This window comes from Trachurus japonicus, chromosome 11, assembly GCF_045865225.1.
Source record: "Trachurus japonicus isolate A0001 chromosome 11, Traja_1.0".
Taxonomy (NCBI): domain Eukaryota; kingdom Metazoa; phylum Chordata; class Actinopteri; order Carangiformes; family Carangidae; genus Trachurus; species Trachurus japonicus.
The window spans coordinates 13,284,974-13,307,880 of NC_140917.1; the positions used below are offsets into that span (position 1 = coordinate 13,284,974).

At 41.3% G+C, this 22,907-nt stretch overlaps 2 protein-coding genes and 1 long non-coding RNA gene across 5 annotated transcripts; 2 read left to right on the plus strand and 1 right to left on the minus strand.

Annotated features, from left to right (window-relative positions):
• The first annotated feature begins 410 nt into the window (after positions 1-410).
• Positions 411-2,163, plus strand: LOC146978399 (uncharacterized). Its single transcript, XM_085790353.1, has 4 exons — positions 411-564; positions 1,245-1,420; positions 1,684-1,757; positions 1,940-2,163. The coding sequence occupies exons 1-4, from the start codon at positions 510-512 to the stop codon at positions 2,118-2,120; spliced, it is 486 nt and encodes a 161-aa protein (XP_085646479.1). The 5' UTR covers positions 411-509; the 3' UTR covers positions 2,121-2,163.
• Positions 2,164-3,095: 932 nt separating this feature from the next.
• Positions 3,096-5,106, plus strand: LOC146978400 (uncharacterized). Its single transcript, XR_015036966.1, has 4 exons — positions 3,096-3,261; positions 3,347-3,517; positions 3,613-3,694; positions 4,783-5,106. It is a non-coding gene; the product is annotated as an uncharacterized LOC146978400 (long non-coding RNA).
• Positions 5,107-10,163: 5,057 nt separating this feature from the next.
• On the minus strand, positions 10,164-19,802 carry LOC146978401 (uncharacterized). 3 transcript variants are annotated; one of them, XM_085790357.1, is made up of 9 exons: positions 19,569-19,795; positions 17,768-17,870; positions 17,538-17,651; positions 17,378-17,434; positions 16,129-16,266; positions 14,582-14,629; positions 13,543-13,656; positions 12,200-12,292; positions 10,164-11,000 (listed from the first exon to the last, which is right to left on the minus strand). In XM_085790357.1, exons 2-9 carry the CDS (start codon positions 17,864-17,866, stop codon positions 10,881-10,883), a joined length of 783 nt encoding a protein of 260 aa, XP_085646483.1. In that variant the 5' UTR covers positions 17,867-17,870; positions 19,569-19,795; the 3' UTR covers positions 10,164-10,880. The 3 variants fall into 3 exon arrangements, with proteins under 3 accessions (XP_085646483.1, XP_085646484.1, XP_085646485.1); XM_085790358.1 differs by having other exon boundaries at positions 10,164-10,997; positions 19,569-19,793; XM_085790359.1 differs by lacking the exon at positions 14,582-14,629 and having other exon boundaries at positions 19,569-19,802.
• Between the last annotated feature and the right edge of the window lie 3,105 nt (positions 19,803-22,907).

Consider the following 22,907-nt stretch of genomic DNA (forward strand, 5'->3'; position numbering starts at 1 on the left):
CATAAATGTGGCTTTATTTTTTGGCTTTATTTCTAATTAATTTATTGATAATTATGAGTGTTGTCTTTATCTCACCTGTGTTAAATAGCAGACACACGCTCCTGGAGTTACCTGCAGATTAAAACAGTAAATCAACCTGGGAAAGTGCATTCTTGCACTGACAAGGTATACAACAAGCCCTTCCCACATGGTGTTGTCAAAGTAAACTCAAGATTAAATAATAATCTGAGTAAAACGTTTGCGCAACACACGGATGTCTTAACAAACTAAATTCAGCTTTATTTCCTAACCAAAGTAAACAGTGAGGGTGTATGTGAAGCCCATTCTCCTTTACGTCTGAATAATGTAGAGGAGATATGATTCAGATGTGGACCAGCCTCTGATCCCTGCCCATTCTTATCCTGACTGAATAAAACCCTGGACATGAAAGACTTCAACACCACTTATATAATCAAGAAGGTCCTTGATATCACCAAAGCTGGACTAAAGTTTACCAACACAAACTCACCATGGTACGAACAGGCCGACTCTGGACCAGCACTCTGTGCTTACTGACCATTTCAGGTAAGATTTAAAAATTTTATTGAATGAATTGAAGATGTAGCAGGGCTGTTCAAACATCTGTCTAATCTACATTTGCATCATTTTGAGTTAGATGTCTTGGTCACAGAGTGACTGGTTCATATTTTGTTATTTCCAGAGCACCAGGTCTTTATTCCCTCGGTTTAAAACTGAGATTGAAATGTTACTGTTGTATTTGATGTTGTTTATTAAGGTTGACCTCTCCAGGGTGTACCTCACCCTTGCACAATTTCAGTTGGGATTGGCTCCAGCACCCACTGTGACTCTAAAATGAAAAGCAGTATAGCTAATGGATGGCAGTGCCCTTTAAGATCATTTGTAGGATGTATGTTACAGACCATCACTTCAATGCAGCTCTCTTCATGGTTTTGGCAGAAAATTATGTAACAATCCAACACTCAACTACATGTAACAACATCTATTGCGCGTCTGTTCGTGTGAGGGATCCCTCCTCTGTTGCTCACCCTGAGGTTTCTCAGATTTTCCCCTGTTAAAAGGTTTTCCATGGAGTTTTTCCTCAGTCGAAATTAGGGTCTAAGGGCAGAGGATGTTGTTATGATGCTATGTGAAGCCCTTTGAGACAAACTGTAAAAACGGGCTATACAAATAAAATTGCCCTTGCCTTGCCTCAATAACAGAGTCTGTCCCATTGAATCCTGCAGGTCTGCTGACTGTTGGGGCTGTTCCCCTGCCTAAAGGTTTCAGTGTGGAGCAGCTCAGCTCCTCACAGATGGCTTTCTACATTCCTGTAGAGATAATCAACCACAACTTCACTGCAGCTTTGCTCAACTCTGAAACTAAGGAATTCAAGGACATGTACAAGGACGTCTGTACCCTGGTAAGATTGGTTGCCTTCAGGAGGGCAGGTGCTGTGCTGTGTAAAGATCTAAAACCAAACTGAATGGTAGACGTTTTTGTTTTGCTGATTAGAGTTGGGCTCCTAGCTGCTGCCTCAATGATTAAGCACAGAGAAACAAGGAAATGTTACAGTAGGGACTATAGGTAGTACTGTATGTGCTGTCACCACTGTCTTATTACCTCTGTCTTTCAGTCTTAAAGTATAACAAGCTGATCTTTATTTGTTTCTTTTTCTTTTAATAGTTCAATGGGGTCTATAAATGTGATGACTGTCCCACCAAAACCTTCTATGGAGGCGTTGCAACAATGACTTTCAGGTATTATCAATAATACTGATCACTCACACATTCCATTGATAGTGTAGCACCGACTCCATTTCCCTGTGAAACCACAAGTGGAACCTTTGAAGTAGATGTGGTTATTTACACTGAGTTGAATTGATTTTTGACTGAGTTTGAATTGAATTTGACTTTAATGTTTTCATTTTCTTCCTTCACAGCCCTGGATCGGTTATTGCAAATCCAATTGTGGTCTTTAACACCCGCTCCATCAATCCTATCGTTGTCTTTTCATTATTTAAGAGATATGCTGAAAAAGCTGCACCCCCAAATCTCCAACTTAACATGGCCTACACATCCAGTGAGACATTGTTCATCAATTCCCAGTTGTTATCATGTTGATGTTGAAACTTCCACATTTGTAACTGATCCCTCTTCTTCACTTCTTTTTTCTATAGGGGACAAAATAGAGCCAGTTGTAGTGCCTCCGACCACCCCAACAACGACCACCCCAACACCTACAACAACACCTACAACAACCACCACAACACCTACAACAACACCTACAACAACCACACCTTCAACGACAACACCTACAACAACCACACCTTCAACAACAATACCTACAACAACCACCACAACACCTTCAACGACAACACCTACAACAACTACACCTTCAACGACAACACCTACAACAACCACACCTTCAACAACAATACCTACAACAACCACCCCAACACCTACGACAACTACACCTTCAACGACAACACCTCCGACAACCACACCTACAACGACAACACCTACGACAACTACACCTTCAACGACAACACCTCCGACAACCACACCTACAACGACAACACCTCCGACAACTACACATTCAACGACAACACCTCCGACAACTACACCTTCAACGACAACACCTACAACAACCACCCCAACACCTACGACAACTACACCTTCAACAACAACACCTACAACAACCACACCTTCAACAACAACACCTACTACCAGGCCGACTACACCTGCTCCAACCACGACACCGAAAAACGTAATAGAGGATACAATCACCACAACCCCTACAACAACACCTACTCCACCAAACACACCTTCAACAACAACACCTAATACCACGCCGACTGCAACCACAAAACCTGCTATATTCACCACAACACCAGCAATCGCTACAGGTGATTCGATCGCCACAACGCCTACTACAACACCAACGACTAGCATTACGGAAACAACCACAGAGGCTATCACGTCTACTCTGACCAGCTCCACTGAAGACGGCCTTGTGTCATCCACTACGGATCCTGAAAGCCGCACCACATCACATGGACTACATCCCACACAAGACCCAGCAGGGAGCCAAACTACAACAGTGAATCCAAATGGCCAGACAGACCCTCAGTCCACTGACCCTCAGACATCAGGTGGTGGCAGCGACAATGGGCGCAACGACTTGGTTCCCGGATGGGCTATTGCCCTCTTAGTATTAGCTTCTGCCATCTTACTGCTGCTCATAATCATCTTTATCATGATGGTGAGTTGTCAGACAGGTTTACAGTGTAACAAAGTGTGACTGAGATGGTTGTGGTCTCTGATCGGTTGATTCTCTGTTGTTTCAGTTGGTTCGATGGTGCTGTAAAAAAACAGAAAGCGGCCACATGGACGCCCCTGATGATCCTTATTACCCTGAAAAGAAACAGCTGCCCCAGGAGGCCCTGCCAGTCTACTCACCTCAGGCCCCTATAAACCCCTCGGTGACCCAGAAACCAAACGCGAGCCCTGTCATGATTGTAAGAACAGCATAACTTAATTGGTTCTACAAAATATCTATTATAATTACAGAATTATTGATTTTTCCTGATTTGATGTATTTGTCTGTCAATAGGAAGACACGCCCAAGAAGAAGTCTGGCTTTTATGCAGTGAATCCCTGAGACTCTGTGGTGAAGAGAAGTCATCAAGCAACAGGTAGAATACTTTTTTTTTCTAAATGTAAATTAATTATAAATTCACTGTTCATCATTACAGGCTTTCTTTCAGTCAAGTTGAAGACACACCTTTGCACATACAATAGGCCTATTATAGGCCCATTATTTGTATGCTGATTATCATTTATCCAGGTGTGGATATTTTAATGTTTGCATGGAACAGACCTGTGTGAGAGACTCAATGGTCTCTAACACACCTTATGGTCTGTAAAACACCCTCTAACATGGGAACCACACCCAATGGTCTCAAACACATCTGGTGGTATCTAACACACCTGATGGTGTCTGACTCACTTGAGGGTGCCTGACTCACCCGATGGTCTCGAACACACCTATGGTCTCTAAAACACCTGATGGCATCTAACACACTTGTTAAGGTGGAAACATGAGCTGCTTTGAAGAATCTTCTCGAAACGTATTTTGCTCTGTTTAGACTGGACTCTTCAGGTCCATGTGTGTCAGCACTGGACTTAATTTGATCTAAGCCTGTGTGTTACTGTAATTGCAAAGGATAGAGAAGGAAACCTATGTGTGTTTTCTTGTGTCCAAACTTGTGATGAATGATAAGCTGGGAACACTAGGCTGCTCCTATGTACACGTGGGACACAGCTGTATTGTGGTGTGGTGTTTGCATTGGGCTAACCTCTTAACAATTAAATAGCGTTTAAGTAGAGATTAGTGTGACCACATGATTCTGGTGAACAGGTGAGAATGAGTCACATCACATCCTGTACTCAAAGGAGCTAAGTGTCACTGACCTCTCCCTCTCTTTGATCAGTGGATGCCAATGTTTATTGACAACAACATCTCTTTGGAGTGACTGAGCTAATAATGGTTTATCAACTGCCACTTGAAAACTTAGACTTCCCTGCACCTGCATCTTTAGCAACCAGGAATAATCGCAGTGAAACAAATGGAACAACTTAAATCAAAACATGAACACTGCGATGTTAATAAAATGTGGTTTGATGAACAGAAGAAATGATGGGTGTCAATGATGTTACTGATCGTGAAGGTCCTGAAATGTTCCTGTTAATCTTTGACTCATGTTTGTGTTTGTCGTTACAGCTAGAGACAACCTGACAACAGCATGTCAGTGAGCAGCCTGAACACGGAACAGCCTGGACAAGCACACATCATATTATTTATTGCAAGATTGTGTTATCTTTTTTTTTTTTTTTTTGATGGTGAGATTGTGTTGAGATTAATATAAGTAGCCTAAATATTGTACATAGAGATCATGGTATCAATGACTACTGACAATGTGTCTCTCTTTTGTTCATGTCGCTCTGCAGTATTTCAATCATATATTAAGCTAATATCAAACTAAATGTTTTTGTATAATGTTTCAATTGTTTGTTAATTATTAAAATCTAATAAAACTGTCTTAAAGGAAAAGTCTTGTATTTGACGTGTTTGTCTCTACTGTCGATCTTAATTATTTTAATTCAAACAAACAACGACATGTGTGACATACCATCGCTTAGGATCATACAGGCCCAATCAAACTGGCAGCTGTTCACATACTTCAGCTCATTTCACTTAGTTTTTGAACCTTACGAAGAAAAAAGATCACAGACTTATAAAATTATAAGGTTGGGTGATTTTCCACCACTGTCCACCACTGTTTAGTGCTTGTTTTGTCTAGTGAACACCTGGTAGACGTGTGGTCACTATAGCACCATATCTTCAATGTCTTTTAATGTAATATTTAATGAAAGGCAGCATTGTGCTGCTTTGTTTAACTTGTCATTAGCCTTTGATTTAGTTGACCGCTCCCAGCTCTTATAAAAACATTAACTATCGTTTGTGATCCGAGTGCTTCCAACACTCCCTGCCAGGTGAACAGCGATGTATGAAACAGCAAAACCTTCAATTATATCTAAAGGCGTCCCTCAGGGTACGATTTTAGGAACACTTCACAATTTTTAGCAATGACATTGTCCAGTAGTTAAATAACTGTAGGCTAAATGTTCAACTTTATGCAGACGACACCATTCTTATATTGTTGGGTTGATTCTATGCAACTCACTGTCAATCTACAGCTTTGCTTTTCAAGTGGAACTCATTGAACTTAACTTGATAGCTAAATTTATGCTATCTTTCAAAGCTAAGAAAACTGTAGTAGCAACCACTTGAAAGAGTAATGTACTATAAACATCTAAGCATGGGAATGCTTGTGATGAATTTACCTTGGAAGCCCATCTTGACAATGGCATTTGCCAGTTGTGGTTTTTTCAGGGCAGGGACACGTATCTGTTTTCTGTCCAGGTAGGCCAGTGGTGAATTGGCCTTTCATCATATATATCCACACATAAATTTGGTATTTTCCTCAAAGTTATAAATTTGCCCTTGGACACTATTATTGCCACTGGTGAAATTAAATCTGTTTGTATTACTCGATCCTGTGGCTGGTGGTTGGGCTCCATCACTAGGTGACCTATTTCCAGCCAGTGGTCTTCTCTGTTATATAATCAGAGGCTGGCACTCTGAACCCTCTGACATTACACTATAAATATTGCACTGCAAACAAATGGAGGAGTGGTCAAACCTTTGACCACCTGATTGCGTTTGTTCTTCTCACTAATCACCACAAGTGGATGCCCTGAACTAACCCCACTTATTTATCAACCTTCGCCTAAACTGTTGACAAAAATCTATGTAGGTGAAGTGAAAAGGTGCATCCTGTTTTGAAGAATGTAAATATTTGACCCTCACAGGGTTATGTTTGGGATCTGTGACGCCAGCACATATATATACAAATCTGCAGGGCACTTAATACTGATTGTGTAAATGGCGAATATCAGCCCGGTACCACAAGTGACAACTTCGCTCTCAATAGCACATAGTGTCTTATCAGTGCTTAAATCACGTTGCTACATGCTGAGTGTTGTGTATACACTCTTCTTTCTTCCACATAGGAGAAGCAACTGTGACTCACAGTTGTTAATGGGAAGATTAATGTTCTCCTGTATTGTCATCAGTACATTAGACAGATTGGAATGAACAGAAAGTCTGCTATGAAAGGGTGACAACACAATACAGGGTGTAACCAAATACATAATACATAATATAGCAACACACACACAAACACAAGGTTGGTGTGGCGCTGGAGCAGGTTGGGCTCCCAGATGTGAGCACCTCTGTAACTTTGAGCATGAATGAGGAGTCTCTTTAATGTAGTTATATGTGTCCAACTGGATCAAAATGTCCCCTATGCCCCACATGCTTAACGGTCCTGGATGTCCTGAATGGTTTCAAGATGATGCTCAGCGATTTTGTCGACCCCCACCCTGATACATTTCCCATATCAAGCCAAACTGTTCACCTGTGTATTCAGTTATATTGAAGAAGAAGCCTGTGCACTGTGGACACTATATCATTTTTGACTTTTACCTTTTGTTTTATCAAGATGTTACAGAAATTTAAAGTCCAAAGGAATGAGAAGGATGGACAACCTGAGGACAATTTGCCTCCAGCTCTAACTGTTGCTGGTGCTGAGCCATAACTAACAGTTAGTCTGTTACATCTTGTCCTATCATTGATTTGTTTCATAAAATGCCAACATACCCCTCTGTTTTTATGGAGGAGTATAGCCTATAACTGATCTCCCAAAATATTTTGAATTAAAAAGCCCATTAATTACAACTTATACCTCCCTTAAAAGCCTTTAAAGTTATAATCTATAACCGGACTTTATGTTTTGAGTCGTGTTCTGAAATTATCACAATTATTTTCTTCAATTCTCAAACCAAACAAATCTGTGATTTAACCACGGTAATGTTTCATTTATCACCTCTCAATGATGTCAAATCCTGACAAATGATCATGTGTCAATGTGTTTGTTTGACAGGAGCTCAACGTTGACATTTTATATAGCTTTAGGCCACATGCATTTTACACAGTGCTGTTTTCCAACTCTAATGGAAAAAATCTGAAGTTATAAAAGAAACTGTTTGTGAAGATTACAACTCCCATGATCCCACATTATTTTATGATGTTAAAAAAAGGTTTTTCTAGTTGTTTTGATTTAGAGACCATACTTTCTGATAGGGTCAGAAGTTACTCTGACCCTATCAGAAAGTGGTGCTAAAATACCCTAATTTCTTTGTGAAGGGTTTCTACTGTCAGTTTTTATTTGAGAGTCCAAACAGCACTTCTGTGTGTAGCTATAGGTTCTTCTAAATATTTTCACAGCCTGGTTACAACAAGTAGATAATAATTCAAAGAGAAATAACTTCATTGCGTCAGTATTACGAATCAGTTTTACTGTGATTGACTTGGGCAGGGCGAGTGGATGATTTGCCCTTCTCAATTAAGATAACAAGCATCATAAAGGAAAAGTCATGCAAACGCTTCATCAGCGTTTATCAGCAGCGTTATGAAACAGCCATTATCATTGATTCAGTCAGATGTTCGGGGAGTGCCTGCAGCGACAACACACACACACAGCCATGTGCTCACATCCACACTCCTACGCACACACACACACATGTTCTGCTAATACTTTTGTTTGTCGATCTGTCATGTTAAGGAGCTCTAAATGACACAGCTGACTCAAAGATGAAGGAGGAGGCTATCGGTATGTGCATCATTAGATGTTTGAATATATCAGTCATCATCAAAAGTGGTTTGTCACTGTTGTTTCAATATGATAGCCTATGATATGAATCAGAGTGTTCCCGCTCCATCAGTTGGTTTTACTTTCTAATACTGTCAAGTGGTGAACATGTTTGATTTGTGATGTTATGTAAGTAAAGGAAATATACATTAAATAACCTAGTGATTGTTACAATGCACAACACAACACTCACCTGCAGCTTCGTGTTTCCACCCTGTCAGACCACAGACACCACCTGCTGTGAGGAGCTGAAGGCTGGAGATCCACATTTAACATGATCTTCTCCTACTAGAGAATCAGGGCCAGAGAGAAAATTGCAAAACTAGACTGTGATTTGACAAATAGGGGACTAGAATTCAGAAATATCTTTAAAATTATATATTATATTATATTATATTATATTATTATATAAAATATAGAATGTCTTTTAAAAAATTCATGGTGGTTTTATGTCGTTTGACATAACCCCCCATCCACCCACCCCCTTTTTTTTTTTAAACTAAGAGTGAATGCCCTGAAAATGTCAAATGGTGTAACCACAAAAGAATGATAAATATTAAATATTTTAGCTACCTACCTTCTATATTTAAATGTTAATGCATTTTGGCAACACTGAGCAGGACATAACCTAAAAACACCACTTTTCCTCTAATTAATAATGAATACTTATGTAAGAAATTATCTAGAAACATGTTGCATTGCAAAAGTGAATTACATTTATTCCACATTTGAGTCCAGATTCATTTTTCCTGTATATAGTCAGATATTCATAGAAAAAATACCGGTTACACCACTTGTCATTGGGTTGCATCACTTCTCTGACTCACAGGTGAACGCGGTTTTCTGAGGCTTTTGCACCAGATAAAAGATGAACTGTTCTGAGTTCAGTATTAAGAGTTGAGTCTAGGATACTTCTGATGAGTGAACTGCATCAAAATGATTGAGTACCAGTGTATGGCTGTGATGTCAGAGCGCTTGTGCGTTGGGCTCAGGTTCATTGTAAAAACACTTATACTATGTTTTTATTTATTTATTTATTTATTTATTTATTCATTAGCGCAGTAGTAATGTTATTTACACTGATTAAAATGTTCATACATTCATTTTCATCATGCCAATCTGTGCTTTCCACAAACACTAACAAGCCAGTGCAGGAAAACAGAGAGACAAAGTAAGTGCGTCCTGAAATACTACAGTGTTACAGTGTTTTTTTCTTAACAGCTAAACTACAAGCACTACAGTCACCTCCTTAACTGCTCAGGTGTGTTTTCAACATCCAGAACATCTCTCAGAAATAACCAAGCAGGTGCTAAATGATTATAGCTGGAAGAGTGAGGGGGCAATAAACGATATAATAGTGTATTTTATCATAATTAAAGGGATAGTAGCATTTTTTTTTTAAGTAAAGGCTGTATGATCTACAAATAGCCCCTAAGTACTTTAATTGCAGTAGAAGACTCTCTGCACTCCTCCCGTTAGCAACGCCAGGTGGGCGCTATCCCTGGGCGGAGGAATACATGAGTTGGTTAGGTCCAAATAAAAACGGTGTTTTTCCTGCACTTTGAAGGGCTGGAAAAAATTATATTATAGCGAACAATGGAACTGTGTCGTTTTTTTTCAGGTAAAACCTCTTTTAGGCCGCGAAAATAGGCCGTTTCTTTGGGTCTGTTCACAACACTGTATGTTGTAAATATCTGGGCAGGGCTATGGGCTGGCGTTGCTAACGGGAGGAGTGCAGAGAGTCTTCTACTGCAATTAAAGTACTTAGGGGCTATTTGTAGATCATACAACCCCACTTAAAAAAAAAATGCTACTATCCCTTTAAGTCTTAGTGTAAGGATAACGAGTGATTATGTGCCTGTTAGTCGAAGATCAGCTACTTATTTTCCATTGCGAACGGTAATAATAGTATAAATATTGTAATAATACAATAATGACCTCTGTCTCCAGAGCAGACAAGTCCACGAATCTGCTAAATTGATGTTGAACATCAGGTTTCACAGATCATGAACATTAGAAGTGTCACAGACCACTGTGAAGTGACATCAACACAAACTCAACATGAAGTAAGTTTTTATGACTCAGCAACAACAACAACATCTTATGTCAAGTCAAATACCGGTAGGTTTTAGGAGGAGAGGCAGACCTGCAGCAGGTTACGTATCAGTAAGTCTACCCTCAGTCTAACGAACACAAAGTATGCACACACTGTCAGTGAAGTGAGTACCTGCTACACGCTCTTTGTCTGCCCTGGATATCTCAGTATCTGTAGAATAAATCAACATGACTAAAAACGCTGATCCAAGTCAGGACCGCCACCACCGCCGCCACGCAGACGGTGGCTCCAACGCCGATGCTGTGATGATGTCATGACAGAGGTGAAAGGACAGGAAGAAGACGACGACGTGGACCCGTTTATTCTGATGTCACGTTGGGTCACCTGAGTCACGTGGAGGTGACCAGGGAGACGGCTCCGTCCACGTCCGCCACGCTGCGTCTGACATGACATGACACCACAGGGGGGGCGGAGAGCGCTGCGCTGCGCTCAGGGCTCGGAGGTCACGGAGGTCACGGCCTCGATGGGCTCCACCTGGGGCTCGGTGGGCGGAGTGGAGATGTCCTCCATCTGCTCCGAGTCCGGCTCAGTCACCACCACCGCCACCTGCTGGAGGGACGGAGGAAGAGGGAGGCACAGAGGAGTCAGAGCCCAGAAACACACCTCCGATCCCCCACACTGAGAGAGGGGAGGGTCCCTCCTGGTCCACAGGACAACCAGCATCTACCAGCTGTGTGTCTATGTATATCTGCTGTACTGTTATTGTACACCGACTATATATCTGCTGTGTCTCTTGGTGGCATTGTGCCCAAGCCAAATTTCAAAGTATCTATCTATCTATCTATCTATCTATCTATCTATCTATCTATCTATCTATCTATCTATCTATCTATCTATCTATCTATCTATCTATCTATCTATTGTGTATCTACTGTATATCTACTGTGTAATCACCGTATACCTACTGTACATCTACTGTGTCTCTTCTGTGTATTTGTTGTGTAACTACTGTGTTACAGCTGTGTATCTACTGTATATCTACTGTACTGTACACCGACTATATATCTACTGTGTCTCTTCTGTGTATCTACTGTTTATCTGCTGTGTTACTACTGTATACCTATTGTGTATCTACTGCGTCACTTCTGTGTATTTACTGTGTGTCTACTGTATACAGTATCTCCTGTATATCTACTATATACCTACTGTTCATCTATTGTAAATCTACTGTGTATTTACTGTGCATCTATTGTAAATCTACTTTATATCTACTCTGTATTCATCATATACCTACTGTGTATCTACTGTGTCTTCTGTGTATTTACTGTATATCTATTGTATATCTACTTCGAATTGAGTGTATATCTACTGTGTCTCTTTTGTGTATTTACTGTGTCTCTACTGTGTATCTAGAAATATAAGTTTCACACAAATGTAAAGAATCTTTACAGCCATGGATTATGAGTAATAAAAAATGCAGACTGGATCAATTACCTCTATTACAACCAGCAGAGGATCGATAACTACTCTAGTAAAGTGTTAGATGTTTTAGTGAGTGATTAGACGCAACAAACAACCAGAATGGAAGGAGCTCCCTGATGCTCTTGAATATATTTATTCAAGAGCTGCACATGAAAAGAGCCAGTCGCTCGAAACGTTGTCTCTTTTAATCTGTAGCCTTTGAAGAAATATATTTTCTATTTCGGGAGAAAGAAGACAGTCTTGCAAGTTCTCTTTTTTGCCTTGTTTAATTTTGGATGTTTTCTTTTTTCTAATCATGAAGAGAACAGAGTATTTACAGTAGCTACCTGAGATTGTTCAGCTACAACTGGAGCCGCCGGCACAGCAGCTGGAGCAGGTGGAGGCCGAGTCTGTGGATAGACAGGTCTCTGACTGGGAGTCTGCAGGATACACACAACAACAGGACCAACTTTTAATGGAAAAAAAAAGAAATCTGTTTGCTAGCACCAACCGGTCTGTGAGCCAATCAGAGAAGAGGAAGCTCTGAGCTTGTCCTGTGATTGGCAACATCAATATAGGAACACAAAGGGATGTAGTTCGGGCTTCGTCAGTGAACTCTTTTAAAAATAGATTTCATCATTTCTGGTCAAATAAAGCAAGGTTATGAATTTGTAGACTTGGATTTCTATTTGATTTTTTTTTGTCGTTGTTGTTTTTCTTTGAGGTAATGTAGGAGATTATTTTTGGATTATTCTGTTATATGTATTTAAAGCAGAAGTAAGTGGTCCGGTCGTTTTGGCTAATGCTGCGTTCCAGGCAGGCTTTTGAAATCGTAAATTACAGCTTCAAGTCACAACTTACGACTTTGTAGCGTTTCAGGCAATCCACTCGTGTTTCTCCGACCTGTTTTACCGGTGAAAGTCACTATAACGGCCACTCGTAACTTCCGACCGGTGAACTCGTACCAGATCGAACTGGTACTTCACAGGTCGGAAAAATACGAGTTTCCTTGAACGCACCATAACAGTCCTCGTCCCTACGTCGCCACATTCACGGCGTCCCTTGGCTGCACACACAGCCCTGCATGCCGTTCTCTCTCCTCATTGGATAAAAACTGTAGGATACGATAAATGTTTTCTCTTCGGCTCAGAGCAGAGCAGAGTGACTGACAGACCCGTGTTTCAGTCCAAACACTCTATGTAAGTGATTGCTGTCGGAAGATATAACTATTTAAGACTTATATTAACACAAATATATCACTTACTTCTGCTTTAAGTGATATTATGTATGGGTTTTTGAAGATTTTAATGGTATATTTGTTTTTATTTTTTGTATGTTGTCATTATTTTGAGTCTGATGGATTTATATCCTGTATCAGATTGTATTTTCATTCAATATAGGACATTTAGATTAATGTAAAAACAACATAATGCTTGTTCCAGACTGTAGAAAATGTTTTTTTTTTGTATTTCAATGACATTTGCCTTTATTAAACAGAGATTCATTAGACCCAACCAACTCCTCACCCCCCTCCGAGTCTGATCTAGTTCACCATGAGTCCAGCTCACCTACCAATTCACTTCACATCAATTCACAGTAACTACTATACTCCATTCACCACCACCATGCCCTGGTGTTTTCTGCCCCCTACAGGTGAGATGTCTCTGCATGCATGCGGGTCAGAGCTCACCTGGCTTCCACCAGCAGCGAGGACGCTGAGTCCAAACAGCATGGCGGTGATGCAGATCAACAGCTCCAGCACCAGGAAGATCACCAGCGTCCCCAGGATCCCGTCAATCAGCAGCTGAGCAGAGAGATCCAGGAACACACAGAGGCCGATCAGACAACGGGAAGTGTGTTTCAGACTATGACACACACACACACACACTAATTCCAGAAATGTTAAAGGGATAGTTCACCCAAAATTGAAATTTCACTCATTATCTACTCACCCTCATGTCGACTAAGGGCTGGGAGAAGTTTCAGAGTCCTCCGTGGCTTCTCTGAGTTACAGGGGGTCTCGGCGTAGCAGTGCATGTCCATATAACGGTTGCAAATGGATACCAATTGTCTTCGTAACAAAAAGACACACCAAAAAACATCCAAATACCTCCATGCTGCTCGTATGTAATGTCCGTCTTGTATTGAAGCCCCGAAATGCGAAATTGTTCCGAAAAAAATTAAATAAGTCTATATTTCAAGCTTGTTTTGTAGCGGAAGCTTCTCGAAGCTCCTCTTCCTGGTTCGTCAAATTTGGACGAACCGGGAAGAGGACGGAGAGGAGAGGAGCTTCCGCCACAAACAAGCTACAAACAAGCTTGAAATATAGACATATTTAATTTTTTTCGGGACAATTTCGCATTTCTGGGCTTCAATACAAGACAGACATTACATACGAGCAGCAGGGAGGTATTTGGATGTTTTTTGGTGTGTCTTTTTGTTACGAAGACAATTGGTATCCATTTGCAACCGTTATGCACTGCTACGCCGAGACCCCCTGTAACTCAGAGTATCCACGGAGGACTCTGAAACTTCTCCCAGCCCTTAGTCGACATGAGGGTGAGTAGATAATGAGTGAAATATCAATTTTGGGTGAACTATCCCTTTAAAAAAAAAAAGTCTGCGGTCAATGTCTGGCTTCTACATGCAGCGGACAACAGGACATAACAACAATGAAGACAGGACCTATCTGACTAAAGTATGAGTTGGAACAGTAGTCAGTCACTTACTTTACACTTTTGCTCGATCAGCCCGGTGCATTTCCTGAAACAATGTTGCTGCAGTGGACAGTAGAGACAAAGAAACATGGAGTCTGCTTTTTCACAACATAAAGTGCCCACTATGAATTCATGTGACTCTAAATGCACAGTCAGACATCGGTGATGGCTCTGTGTGTGTGTGTGTGTACGCTCTAAAACCTGCCGCCACCGCTGCACCAACAACACCTCCATGTGTGGAACTTGATCCAATCAAAGATTAAAGGTCATTAAATCTGTACAAATTTCTCATTATCCATTGAGGATTACTACTGTATGAAGAAGTCCAACTATAAAGCATATTTTCTGTTTAGAACTTTATCTTCAACATGTTGAAACCTGAGGCCACATTCATTAAGATATCACGTCCTCCTGTCACTCAAACCTCTACGAAAGCATAATGAACTAGTGTGTGATTTGTGGTCTGGTCTATATAGTCAGTTCAGAGCTGGTTACATGTTGAAGGACCAAACTACTCTACTAAGGTCCTCCGATTTGACAGATACAGTTTCATTTTGAAACAAAAATATTTGGTAACCCTTTAATTTACAGGCCGTTACTGTTACGTAATAAGAAATAACCAAGAAATAACAATTAATCGCTTAGTAATGTCAAGAAATAGCTTAGAAATAACGGTCAATTTCATAGTAATGTCATGTTTTTCATAAAGGCAAAAGATTACACATGCTTTTCATGCTTTGAAATTTTTGGGAAGTGACCAAGTCCTTGCAACTAACCGTTATTTCTGGGCTATTTTCTACGCAATCAATTGTAATTTCTTGCCTATATTTCTCAACATTACCATGAAGTTGACCGTTATTTCTAGGCTATTTCTAGACATTATCACATAATCAATGGTCTGTAAATTAAAGGGTTGCCAAATATTTTACAATTTTAGAAGGATAAACCCTTATTAGGGGGTTTCCAGAGCTCCTTCAAGCTCAGTGTTTTGTGTTAGAGAGTGAACAGTGAACTGGGAGAGGATCTGAAGAATCAGTGGACACAAACAAAACAAGGGCCTGCAAATTTAAAACACTAATATATACTTGCTTCAGAGGACATGAAAGGGTTAAAAATGCAGAAACTGAAGCCTCGTCACGGTGACCATCAAATTCTCAGGTTTGAACATGTGAATAAAAATGTTCAGATGTGTCTCTAATTGAATTAAAACAGTCACAGATTTCCTCCGTTCAGATTTTCTGTCCTGCAAACATTGTTTCAGTCTTGCACCATCACTATGAGCCCAGACTGAACTGTGTTTCTGACCTGAACTTCAGTCACAGTAAAACTGCTGATCTGTTTCAGACTTTAACATGAGCTGCCACAGAGCCAGAGAAACACACAGACGTGTTGTGCTACAGAACCAGCTGCTGACCAGGTTGGGTCTAAAATTAAAAAAAATAAAAAATTATAGAAATGAATAAAAATTAATAAAAAATTAATAAAATTATCTTTATAGGACTGAGTTCAGTGCTCTGGACTCTGTGTGTGTGTGTGTATGTGGGGTTCGGACGCCGTACCACAGCGTGCAGCTCCAGTCTGCGGCAGTGTTCGCAGTGGTACGAGTCCTGGCGGTACGGGAGGTGTTTGGACATCAGACCCAGGGCAGCGGTGGCAAACGCTGCGCTGATGAGGTGAAGCACGAGGACGACTTTCACCTGCAACGGACAGCAGCATGACGTACAAACATGTCAATATCAGAGGTCTTCAACGGGGGGTACGTGACACTTAGGGCGTCCGTGGAGGTGCTGATGATTTAGTTTCCACATTTATGTTTCAAATAAAAACATCAATTTGAATAGCTTGTCTGCATGATTATCATGCCATTGACAGACATTGTTGATATTGGCCTTGGTATCCGTTAACAAGGTGTGTTTATAAATGGCAGTAGCACGGCCCCCTCCTCACTGTATCTTTACACATTTAGAAAAAACATGAATATATGAACCTGTGTATTATTTGAATAGCTTAGTATAGAATGCACAATAACAAGGTATGTTTATACATGGCACTAGGCCCAGTTGAATATAAAACATAATTTTATATGGAATGGGTTCAAGCTCCATCTCTCTATCAGTTTTGGGGTCCTTGGCCTGAAAAGCATTGAAGACCCCTGGCTACATAGAAAAACAGTAGCTACACACACTCTTCTGGGGTGTCCTGCACACAGGGCCGTTGCATAGGGGGAGAAGGGTGATGACAGTTAGGGGCCCACAGTCCAGCAGGGCCCCCAACAACCCACAGTATCCTAATCTTTTTTTGACTAAATTATTCTGCCTATAACCCTGACTAATACTCATACAAATGCTGCATCAGCATCAAAACAAGGCCACAAAATATGTAATATTCATGAAATATGGTTAATTTTCCAAGCAATAACCCCCTACTTTCTTATGAAAATGGTTTAGTCCATGCTAGAGCAACAGTAGCTCCCTGCAAACTATTAGTAATATTGCATCAGGCACTGTTGAGAACAAAGACTAACAGAAAAATGCATGATAATAAATGATATATATATATACAGTATATAATATAATAATACATAGTCTAAGAAAAAAGTGGTGATGAAAAGTCAGGGGGCAGGGGCCCACTTCAGCCGAATTCCTAGCAACAGCCCTGCCTGCACATACTGTATATCTGCCATCCGACAGCTTGTCCCACTGGCTAAACTACAGCAGGGCCAATGAGGAAGATCAGTAAGTAAGTTAGGAAATGACCTAATCAGTGTAATTTCTAAACTCTGGTTGGATCTGTAGCAGCCAGACTCACCCAGAACAGAGTAGGTTTCCTTCCGCTGTGGACCAGCACCGAACCAGACAGGGTCACCTGGTGGTGTCACAACAACACAGTTCAGTTAAACACAGTATTGTATCGGGACCCCAGTATGAGGCCGGTCTGAATCTGGACCCATGCATCACATTTAACTGACCTGTACGACAACAATCAAGAAGAGAGCGACGTCCCCTGTGAAGTGGACCTCGTGGATCTGGAGCACAGAGGCGCTCAGGCAAAGGATCAAAGCCCCGATAACGATCTGGATTGCCTGTGGGATGGAGGAGAGTTGTTCAGTTACATGTACATGTATGTATCCCTCTGAATCAGAAACCTTCTGTGCATGCATGTACAGTAGAAGTGCGTGGCGTGTATAGTCTGGTTTACCCCCAGAGTCTTGGGCTCCATCTTGAGAAGGGACTGCAGTTGACCCGGCGAGAGGGTCCCCCTCTCCACAGGCACGGGGTCTTTATCATCATGAGCCATGTTGCTGCAGATGGAGAAACAACAGCTTTAACAGGATTGAGTCAAAACAAGACAAACTCAGAGCCACAGACTGTAAATAAAGATGGATGAAGCCATACGTAGTTGCTAAATGAGAAAATAAGCCATTGAGACCAAAACAGTTGACAAGATAGCTGCTGTCATGATAGGTTGGTGTTAACAGTGAAGATAACTGAAGGCCTCTATTTCAGGAGAAATATTCTAATAAAAGTATCTAACCGGACAAATCATCCTTGGATAATACTCTTTTGATAAAACTTATTAGCCTAAATTTCAAGTTGTCAGTCATTTCCAAGATAGTCAACATTTCTGGCAAGAAATTCTTTTTTTTTTTTTCAGTTTACCATCACATCCAGGACCGGTGCTAGTAATTCTGGACCCCCTGAGAAAATAATGAAGTGGGCCCCTTCCCCCTGACTTTTCATTGCCACTTTTTTCATAGACTTTGTATCATTTTATTTATTTGAACCAGGGCAATGGTGATGACGGTGAGTGACAATAACAGACAACTTTCCAGTCATTCTGATTTAATACTTCTCCACTATATCTCATGAAACTTTTTACTGTTTCTAATGTCATACCACCCATGTGAAACACACTTAAACAGAGTAGGGTTAGCATCCTGTGAGGGACAGTACTTTTTATTTTTCAATACAGGATGATCTTGTATTATACGGGATGATCCAGTATTATCATTACTTTATTCATCATGTTGTTGGTAATATATGTCTGTGTAATTACAAATGTGCAAGCATGGCCAAGCCCAAGGCCAGAGAAAAACCTTATTCTTCTTCTTGCTCTCACTCCTGCTTTCGCTCCAACTCCTAATGGGATTTGAACCCGAGCCTCCCAGCCCAAAGTCAATGTCAATCTGCCTCAGATGTGAAATAAAGTTTCATTTACTGGAATTGGAAGACATTTTGTAAAATGGAGGCTATATTGAAATCTCAGGGGGCTAAATAGATACCTTAAGTAAATGGACCCAGAGATATAAACTTATCATTTGGTACTTATTAACTAATTTATTGTGCTCTTAAACAGATGGTGGAGTAAGCAGTAGGCCTACAGTTTGTTATCATAATGTCTCACTCTCATATCCTTTCTGTGGACAGTTTGTCCTCTATCCCCTGACTGCTGAGAGCCAATGCTCTGCACATTGTCTAAGTATTTAGTTGTCATTATGTGGTGTTGTTGTTGTTGTTGTTGGGTAGTGGCTCGTCTGTCCAGGCCAGAGCCGCAGGATCCAGTTCTCACTGTAACAACCTTGAGTCAGCAGGGCCAAGGACTTCAGCTGCTGCTACAGCATCAGGCTACAACAACACAGAGCTGTCTGTCCCGCATCAGTTTGTTTCATCATGGGCTGCGTTGTGCATCCACATTTTGAGGTTTACATCCTTAGATGACAACGGCTCCCAGACTCTGCAGATAAACAATCCTGCATGTGTAGACGCGGCCCGGGACGGCCCGGTGGTCTTCTGCAGCACAGACCGACGCAGCGGGACCTGGCTGGCACCGAGTACACCCCCTTCCTCCTCCTCCTCCTCCTCCTCCTCCTCCTCCTCCTCCCTCCACCTCCTCCCCCCCAAAGATGCACTGGCGCTGTTTTAAAATGTCCTGTGCCGGGCCACCTGCCTCGGTCTGTGCTGCGGGACAGACGACATGCAGCAGGAGCAGGTGATCTTACCTCGGCGGCGGTGCAGCTCTGTCTCCGTGTCTTCTCTGTCTCCTCTCTGTCTCTGTCTCAGTCTCTGTCCGGCTGAACGACGTGCCTTCAGTGTGGGAGTCCGCTCTGCAGGCTGCAGCAGGGTGTGTTCAGGAGCCGCTGCTCTCACTGCAGCAAAGTAATGCTGCGACTGACTTTCTGAGGCAGAGTTTAGCACAGCCGCCGACTGGGAGCTCACATGCATGAGTGCAGCCTGCAGCAGACTGCGCTCCCCTTATATAAGACTGTAGCCTACCTACAGAAACATGATGAGGATGCTTCATACACAAGTCCACACTGCCATCTCATCCTAAATATGTCCAAACTGTTCATGTATGACAATGATGCCACATAGACAAGGGGCTCTGTCTTGTTATATGCATCTATTATTCATACTTCCCACCTTCCTTCACAAATACATTTATAAACATGAACACTGCTGGTGACACAGCCGCTGTCCCAGAGTCACACTGCAAAAACTCAAAATCTTTCCAAAAGTATTTGTCTTATTTCTTGTCAAAACGTCTCATTTCTAGTCAAAACTAATCTCTTTCCACTTAAAATAAGACTCATCACCTAAAAATTAACTTGTTTTTAAATAATTTCCACTTGTTTCAAACAAATTTTCACTTGAAATAAGTAGAAAAATCTGCCAGTGAAAGCAAGTTTTTTGTGCTTGTCTAATAAGAAAGAAAAACTTGCTCCACTTTCAGATTTTTCCACTTATTTCAAGTGAAAATATATGCTTGAAAGAAGTAAAAAAGTGTCTAAAAACAAGCTACTTTTTTAATGTGATGAGTCGTATAATGAGATTTGTTTTGACTAAAAATGACATTTTGACTAGAAATAAGACAAATATTCTTGGTAAGATATTTGCGTTTTTGCAGTGCAGACTCAGCTGCACTGTCGCTGCTGTTTATAAGTTTATCTGTTTTGCCTCTTGTTCTTTTTCGTACTGTTTTTGTGTCTCTAATGTAGAAATTTAATTTATCAATAAGAAAGAGTCTGGCTGGTCTGCAGTCAAGCAGCTGACTGTCCTCAAACAATGTTCAGGAAATCTTATACCTTCTCTCTGAGTAACCTCCTACATCAGGGTGTCAAACTAATTTTAGTTCAGGGGCCACATACAGTCAGACTAAATTACTAGCATGATAACCTTATAAATAAAAAAGAATGTAGAATTTCCCCCCTTGTTTTAGTGCATTATTAAGATGTTACAGTTAATGAATTATCCTTTTACAAAACATATTATGAACAACCTAAAATTTCTTGATAAAAGAAAAGTGAAATTTATTTTATTTTAAATAAATATATATACATATACATTCTCCTCACATCCTGCAATATATATATATATATATATATTTTTTTAATCTGAGTAAATACAGTCACACATGATATTGAAAATAGAGTTAAAGATGTGATGTCTCTGTAAAATACAGCTTCATATATCAACAGTGAACTTTCCGAGTTACACTGAGCCCTGACCCAAAACAAACTGTGACCTCACTCTAATTCTAACTCAGGCATGGGCAACTTATTCCCTATTGGCTGCAGGTTTTTTGTTTTGTTCCAACCAACTAAGAGCACACACTTTGACCAATCAACTGTCTGAAAACTGAGATCAGTTGATAAAATGAGTCAAATCTCTGGTCTTGCTGCTGCTGCTGCTGCTGCTTGGTTGTAAATAAAAACCTGCAGCCACATCGGCCCTTTGAGGAATAGGTCGCCCATGTCTGATCTTGTTATCAGATGCAGAAGCAGTAGAGCCAGACAATGAGCTGTTTTGCTGCTGTGTATGACCACAGGGTGGCGCCATAGGACACCTGCCTGCCTGCCTCCTCTCTGGATGTGTCGGTGTTAACAGCCTCAGCTCTGTCAGCTGTTTCCTGCAGCAGCTCCATGACTCAGAGCTACAAGAGCAGCCTCTTAGCTACTGTGTGGTGTGTCAGGTGAATGATGCTGCTGACCAGTGTGAAGCGGGACCTGCACCTGCAGACTGAACACGGTGTGGTCTCCGCTGTCCACAAGGGACAGGCCTCAGGTTTCAGGTCCAGTGAACTAACTATAGTGTCTGAAATGCACCAGTCTCCCTCTTTCCAGTTCACTCCTGTGATATTACACTTCTCTCCCTGACCTCTGCCTCCTGCTGACCCAGCAGACAGCAGCTCCTCTGTTGTCACAGCTGTGTGCGACATCATGTTGTGGAGCTCAGATCAAGACTTTGAGTCTGTTTTTATTTCACATTTCATAGGACGTCACCTTCATGTCATCATATCAGCACGGGTGGAAGTCTTCACTCCAACCTTGAAGACACTGTTTACATCCTATATAACCTGATGACTGTAAACACATGACCTACAGTAGCCTACGGCCCGTCTTCTGCCGCCTCAGTGAGGTTTTATTGTGACGGACAGTAACAGCTGGACGGATACAGAACTGGCAGATCATCGATCATCACCGCCTCTGAAGGAACGGCTAGAAATTTTGGGGGAAATCAGAGAAATTGAGGATAATGAGGTCATCACAGCCACTCCCCCAGCAGCACAGAAAAACATCATCACCTGCCTTTGTCCATTTGAACCAACCAGCCTGTGCTCAGTTCAGATTGCTTCAACCAGCGACCACTCCTGCTGGTTTTGTTTAGTGAACACATCAATGCATAGTACAGATCCAGAATCAGCCACAAGCTCAAATCCCAAATCCCAAACGTCGGCCTGTCTCTTTAAGTGCCTGGCACACGCTGAGCAGAGTTTATGAGCTGCAGCTGCACTGAATTTTTTAAAAGAGGAGTCAAACACCATGTAGCACAAACAGAGCGGAAGGGGAATCCCTCCGTCCAGCTGAAGCCTCAGATCTCCACATTCACTGTTTTTAAGGTGCAGGCCCGACAGGAGGCAGCTCCAGAAACCTGAACCTAATATTATTGATGCATCAGACGATCAATACACCTTCAAATAACCACAAAAACCTATATAAATGCAGATCTATCAACCATTAATTAGCCTTAGCTTCACAGTGATCCATCAGTTTATCTTAGTTTTGTCTATAACGCTCATCGGTGCAGTCACAGGGACTGGAGCCAATCCCACAGTCTAACTATTGTGCATGTGAGGTTGCAGTGCATGTTATGTGTTATTGTGCAATGCATGTGTCACTCTGGATTGTGGGAGGAAGTCAAAGGACGGACGCCCATCGATACAGTAGGTGATGTCATCTAAACAGAAGTTAAAAACACAGTGAGTTCATGACTATGAGCTGAAGGCTTCACAGAGAAAAAAACAAAACAATAATAAATATCAACCAGACTTTTATTTGTGG